General features: G+C 38.2%; 1 protein-coding gene across 1 annotated transcript; it reads right to left on the bottom strand.

Moving 5' to 3' along the window:
* Positions 1-2043: 2043 nt before the first annotated feature.
* Positions 2044-6427, bottom strand: LOC110199618 (olfactory receptor 5T17-like). Its single transcript, XM_078148878.1, has 5 exons — positions 6374-6427; positions 4337-5280; positions 4199-4228; positions 3006-3121; positions 2044-2069 (listed from the first exon to the last, which is right to left on the bottom strand). The coding sequence occupies exons 1-5, from the start codon at positions 6425-6427 to the stop codon at positions 2044-2046; spliced, it is 1170 nt and encodes a 389-aa protein (XP_078005004.1).
* Between the last annotated feature and the right edge of the window lie 635 nt (positions 6428-7062).

Consider the following 7062-nt stretch of genomic DNA (forward strand, 5'->3'; position numbering starts at 1 on the left):
TCGATTCTGAACAGGCTTATGTAAACATAACAGGCAGGAAGTTATACCTTGCAACGGCCATGTGATTGTGTGTCACCATGTTAGGAATAAACTGTTTTCCTAAACATTTTATTTCATGTGTAAAAAGAATTTAACATGAGGCCATATGACCAAAGATGGAAGGAACTATGTGGGAAATGTCAGGGATCTGCTTCTGAGAGAAGACTTACCTTACCACATGGGTGTGGATGGCCTCTTTCTGATGACTGTGTAGAGGGAACTGGCTGAGTCTTTAAAATTACCATACTGAAACAGTCCTGGCATCCAGAGATAAAGGTTTTGTTTACCCATAATATGGAGAGCATTCACTAAGCTGGGTGAAGGAAGGCCCACCTTCCCTTTGCTCTTAGACCTTATGGACACAAAAAACTGGCTTGCAGTTTTAGTCATGTTTTATTTGTCTTTTTCAGTTTTAGGAGCAGGGAGCTGAGTCTCAGACTTGTAAACTCAAGCCATGGGGACTTTGGAGCCAGAATTCAAAGCTAGATACTGCTTCTAGTTCAGTTATGTACCCCTGAGAAGCCAAGGTGCCTGAATAAAAACCCTGGATGGGCGGAACTTGGAACTTGGTGGGGTGGGGTAGGAGGATGATGGGAATTAACGTTATATAAGAATTAGATTAAGCTGTGGACCTAGCCAGCTTTCCTTCCCAAGAAACAGAGGTTGTGTAGGGGATGTTATGTCCCTCAAGTATTGGGGGAATAGTATGTGTATATATTTGTTCTTTCTATAATTTTGAAGTAAATATTCATTTGTAAAAGTTAATATATGATGTGGTTAAATAGAACTAGAGGTCTTTAGTCAAGGTAGAAATGAGATATCCCTCATCCAAGTAAGAGTATCATGGAGTAAGGGTAAAAAGTAACATATAGCCTTAGGTAATGGAGACTAGAGCATTTCCTGTGACACTTGGGAAGTGTATCTCCAAATGCAGACACATATTTCTTTGGTACTGATTAGAAAATGTCTACATTAGTAACTTAATAAATGTTCATTGGATTGGATTGGGCTAAATTACATTGAAAAATGTCGACAGCCACAATCAGAATATTTCCACTTTCAATTCTATAGCAAACTAATTTATAATGCTCTCCCATAGAACTTTGATTAATGAAAATGAACACATTCACATTTTTAGCAGTCCCAACAAAACAGTAATCTCTGCATAGATCATCGTGGCCTATTATAAGGAAATTCTGGAGTTAAGTATCAGGTGCCACTGCTATTCCGTATGTAGATTTGTTCAACATAAGGAACCTAAACCTTGGCATCTTGATGTCCACCTTGGTGGTTGAAGGCATCTGCCCTACTGGCGTAACAGGTGAAGAATATTCAATTCTTGTTGATTCTCAAGAGTGGGTAAAGTTCTGTTTTCCAGTTATTTCTCTGTCTACAGAGGCTGCACCAATTCTAACTGTGATATGTGTCCTTTCCTTTTCACTCAACCAGAATCAGTTCTCAAACCCATGTCTCAGGCAATCTTTGCCACAGCCCTGAATTTGCTATGACAGACTGAACTCTACTCATCTCATCTTGGAAGAATAACTCTACCTTCCACACAAACAGATCCAACACATTTGGTTACATCCAAATGTTTATTAGATGTAAAATAAATAAAAATGAGAACAATACTAGTTAGTATTTTGTGTAATATTTTAGGCAACAGATCATCTTTCTAAAAGGCAGGCTATTATTGTCCACATTGCAAAAAAATCAGAAAACTGAGGCTGAGAAGAGGTAAGTGATTTGAGCAGGGTCTCATATTTATTGTCTGCTTCAGGATTTGAACTCAAGGCTTTGATATTGAAAAGCCATTATTACATGATTCACCATACCACCTTTCTGCTCCTGAAAAACAAAATAACAAAATATTGTATTTCTTCAAGCCCACAACCTCTCCTAGGTGCAAAAAGCCCCAAACAACGCATCATTGCCTGCATCCAGGAGTTATGGAAATGCACAGTTTTATCAATCAATCAGTAGCCAAGGATTTATTATGTCTTATTATGTGCTGGCCATTGAGCCAAGCTCTGTGAGTATAAAAAAAAAGGCAAACACATAAAAACAAGGGTTGCCCTCAAGAAGCATAAATACTAATAGAGGAGATAACACATAAATAGGTTCAAATTACATTCATACACGATAGAAGGAAGGCGACTTTCATTGTCTGTAACTACTTCTTCCTGATGGTTCAAAGTAGTTTAATATAACATGATGCTATTTCCAACTGATGTTCAATTCCTATATCCAGAATGGGCAGTCATCAGATAAAGGGCCCAGAAATTGGTATATCTCCTAACATGGGGCACAGAATTCCAAATCTGGTCTGAAGTGGAACTTAGTGACAACTTTCAAATCCTCGATATTTGGAAGGATGGAAAAGAAGATATGCATGTTTCATGCACATTTCCTATGCTTTCCCGGACACTGTCCAGACTGTGGGCTTGAACTCATACGCACGTGCGCACACACATACACACACACATACATTCACACACGCCTTTCTGTCCTATCCACAACCTTTAAGAACTGTGGGTGTCAAAAGAGTTTTCAGATAGCTGGGTAGATTCTCCATACAGAAGGGATTGTTGTATTTATTTTTCAGCTTCTACTCTGTCCAATAAATTATGCCACCCTAATAAACTGAATGGTTGCATCCTATGAATGTGTGTATTGTGGTTAGGGGAATGGGGTTCAATAGGGAAAGAATAAGACAGATGTAAGGTGAAGACAGAAACACAAACTGATTCTCTTTAAAAGAAAAGTAATTCTCAGTAACTCTGTATCATCCCCTAGTATGAATTCAGAATGTGAACAGAATGAGTTTAGATTGCCTAAATCCCCATAAACTTGCCACTTGGTGGTATAGGATTCTATTTTGGATGGATGTCAGTCTGATGAGACCATCTGGATGATGCTAGAGCATCAATTTAAATATTGCACTCCTCTGTGAATATAAAACTTACCTTTTCCTTGGTTTAAGGCCACCTCCTGGGAGCTCAAATAAGCTTCTACCACAGTTGTGGTATCCCATGTGTCAATAGGAATACAACCAAGGGCAACCCAGACCAAAGTTGTTACACTGCATTAAAAGATAAGCACATCAGAATTTGAAAGGATCTCATATGTCAACTATTTCACTCCATTCCTTTATTAGCATGTCCTACATGCTAACATATAAGAGTTCCCTATTTCTTGTGATTGGTGCTGAAGCTACATTGGTTAATCATTTCCATTTGTGTTAGTGTGACATTCCAAGCTATTTTTAATTTTTATTTTGGGAGTCATACTTGGCAATTGTTCAACAGTGCTGATATTCAGAGAATTTTGAAGGAGAAGGGAAGAGGAGGAGGAGGAAGAGGATGAGGAGGAGGAGAAGAGGAGTTGAAGAATTTATGCTGAGATTTAATTTTTACAACCTGCTTTACCTCTTTAAACTTATTTGAGCCTCACAACCACCTGTGAGATAGGCGCTACCATTAATCCCATTTTATAGATGAGAAAACTGAGGCTAAATTACTTTCACATAGACAGCTAGTAAGGCTCTGGAAAAATCTGAACTTAGTTCTTCCTGAGTCCAACTCTAACACTCTATATTACTAAGCTAGAGCCAAGAAAAATTTACCTTGGCTTCTGCTGGCAGAAACACACACACACACACACACACACACACACACACACATGCATTTGGTTGCATGTGGTTGTGTGTGGTTGTGTGTGTGTGTGTGATAAATGTAATAGGAAAGAAGTTACACTTTTCAATTGCTATTCTATCAGAATGTAAGTTCCTTAGGAACAATGTCATTTTCACCACTATATAGCACATAGAAAGAAATATATCAATCTGTTTAATCTAATCTAATTTATGGATAGAACAAATAACAAAGGCTGATGCATAAGCCTGTACCTTCAGAAAAGTGCAATAGATTGATTACTAGTCTTTCTTAAATAAATTATCATGATAATAACTAGCCTTTCTATATATTTTAAAGTTTGCAAAGTATTCTACAAATATTATCTCATTTGATCCTCATAACAATGCATTGAGATAGGTGCTATAATTATACCCATTTTACAGATGGAGAAACTGTGTCTAAGAGAAGTGAAGCAATTGGCCCAGGATCTCACACTTAGTAAGTATTGGAGACTAAATTTGAACTTCAGATTTTCTATCTCCAAGTCCAACACTCTATCCACTTTATCACTTAGCTGTCTAGGTGAAGTTTAACCCTCATTTTCCCCATTACTCTATTACAGTCTTTACTTCCAACATGGAAAAAAAATATTATGGGTAAACTGGGTTCTCTCCACAACTTTTTTCACTGCCTCCTTCACATCTTTGTTTCTCAGGCTATAGATGATGGGGTTCAACATGGGAATCACAATGGTATAAAATGCAGACACCACCATGTCATGGCTCAGAGAGTAGCTGGCAGTGGGCCTCAGATACATGAAGAGGATGGTGCCATGGTAGATGGCTACCCCTGTCAGGTGGGAACCACAAGTAGAGAAGACTTTCTTTCTCCCAGAAGCTGAGCGGATCCTCAGAATGGCAGCCAAGATGAAGACATAAGAAACCAGAACAATGAGGATGGTGAAGATCTCAATGGAGCTCACAAAGATGAAAAGCAGCAGTTCATTGACATGAGTGTCAGAACAGGAGATGGCCAGGAGTGGAGGGATGTCGCAGAAGATGTGTTGGATTACATTGGATGCACAAAAAGACAAATTAAATGTAGCCACAGTCTGTAAAATGGCGTGTGTCACACCCCCTACATAAGAGCCAATGATGAGAGGCACATAGACGCGAGGAGTCATGATGGCTGTGTAGAGCAGTGGGTTACAGATTGCCATGTAGCGGTCATATGCCATAGCAGCCAAAAGGAAACATTCAGTGGCCCCAAAAGTAACAAAGAGAAGCATCTGGACAACACAACCAGCAAAGGAAATGACCTTATCCTGTGCTAGGAAATTTACCAACATCTTAGGTGTGATAACGGAGGAATAGCAAGCATCCAAGAAAGATAAGACACTGAGGAAATGGTACATGGGGGTGTGGAGTCGGGAATCAACTCCAATTAACACAACCAGTCCCAGATTTCCCACTAGGGTAAAGAGATAGATTGCCAGGAACAGCAAGAAGAGGGTGACTTTCAGTTCTAGCTGGTCCGTGAAGCCAATTAGAACGAACATGGTGACCTCGGTGTTATTAGACGTGTTTGCTTTGGTATTTATCCAACTCTGGGGATAACAAGAGAGTCATATCTGTAAGTGAACTGCGCAGCATTCTCTTATATTCTCAAAATTCTAAACCTCATGAATGAGTTATGCTAACATTGAGATGGTTCCTTTGAACTCCTTCCTTATAAGAAAAAGTGAACTCCCTGAATCCTCTATGAATGTTCATTGAAAGATTATTTTTAAAGGAAAAGATGAACCCATGATCCTTCTTCTAAAGCTAAGCAGAATCATGTAATAATATACAATAGATAAATTCTACCAATAAGAAACTTGTCCTTTAAGGTACTTCAAGAAGAACTATTCCTTAACAAAGAAAGAGGTTCTGGATGGATAACTTTGGACTCTACTACCACTGGAAGCCACTTATACCCTATAAACATATGTACAGTTTTTTAAATATTTTCTAATGGCCATAGTGCGTGTGATGATGAGTTCTTACCCTAGAGAAAACAGTCAGTCATAGGATTGAATTCTGGTTCTGCTACTTACTACCTGTAAGACTGTGAAGTCACTTAAATTTCCTTATTCTCATTTTCTTTTTTCTTTTCTTTTCTTTTCTTTTCTTTTCTTTTTTTTTTTTTCTTTTTGCACAAGTGCATTGATTGCATAGCTATTTTATAGTCTAATCCAACTCCACAGGTACAATCCCAACAAATTGTTAAACTTAATTTCAAGATTTATTATTTTCTGACACAAAACTTAAATTAAAGACTGATAGATCTAGAAGAGAATCTTAGTACCTCACAGAGTGTAAGAGCTGGAAGACATCAGAGGACATCAAATCCAACCCTTACCTGGACATGAATCCATGAAACATAAACAACAAGTGGTTATCCATGTTACATTTGAAGACAGCCAATAAAAAGGAGTCCAACTCCCTCAGGAGCAACACGTTGCTTTTTTTTTTCACTCCTCTGATTATTAGGAAAACTTCCTTTATAGACAAATTGACTTATCTACAAGTTTCATCATTGTCTTTAATTCCAACCTCGGAGGTCAGGTGGGGGGAAATATATTCCCACTTTCATATGACAGATACATCCATAAGGATAGATATTCTACGCTCCCTAAAATTTATTTTTCCAGACTATACATTTGTACTACCTTCAAAAAACTCTGCTCCTGATCTGTTCTCCAATCTCGCCATTCCTGCGGCATTCCTTTGGATTCACTGTGGCTTGCCAAAGTCTTTAAAATGGGACATCAGGAAGTGAACACAATATTCCAGATCTGGTCTATTAAAGTATCCAACAATAGCAAGGTCTTTTTCTATCTTGACTCTGTGCCTTTTCGTGATGTAAAATGTGAGACCTAGAAGAAATAGTAGAACATGATAACAACTTACATGTTTCTACATCGTGTAGCACTTCAGGTTTACAACTTTATAACTTAAAGCAGTCTCATGAGATATGTATTTCAAATATTATTATCTTCATGTTATGCCTGAGGAAAATGAGTCACAAAAAGAGTGATTATTTCAAGATATACGAATGGACAATATGAGACCGAGGATGACGATCCATTCATCTATGTTCTACACCTAGTGAATGCTTAATAAATTCTTACTGATTAACTGGCTCCAAGTACAGCATGCTGCCCTGTGCCGCTTAGTGACCTTAGAGAATACTTGGTGCAATACTCATCTCACAGGTTTTACTAACTATGTGACTTTGGAAAAAAACACGTGACTCCCTGGGTCTCCTATTCTTCAAATTTAAGGTGAGGAGGTTAAACTAATAGGTAATGCTTCTGTTCCTATGATTCTAGTCTACAGAAGTCTTC

This window comes from Phascolarctos cinereus, unplaced genomic scaffold (genome assembly GCF_003287225.1).
Source record: "Phascolarctos cinereus isolate Bilbo 61053 unplaced genomic scaffold, phaCin_HiC Scaffold_9;HRSCAF=440, whole genome shotgun sequence".
Taxonomy (NCBI): domain Eukaryota; kingdom Metazoa; phylum Chordata; class Mammalia; order Diprotodontia; family Phascolarctidae; genus Phascolarctos; species Phascolarctos cinereus.

Excerpts from the sequence above, each read along its gene's own strand:
- LOC110199618 (XM_078148878.1), bottom strand. The coding sequence starts at position 6,427 with ATGGCGAGATTGGAGAACAGATCAGGAGCAGAGTTTTTTGAAGGTAGT. Across the intron at positions 5,281-6,373 it reads TTTTTGAAGGTAGTACAAAT|AGTTGGATAAATACCAAAGC; the intron begins GTATAGTCTGGA and ends TGTTATCCCCAG. Across the intron at positions 3,122-4,198 it reads TTGGAGATAGAAAATCTGAA|TGTAACAACTTTGGTCTGGG; the intron begins GTTCAAATTTAG and ends CTTTTAATGCAG.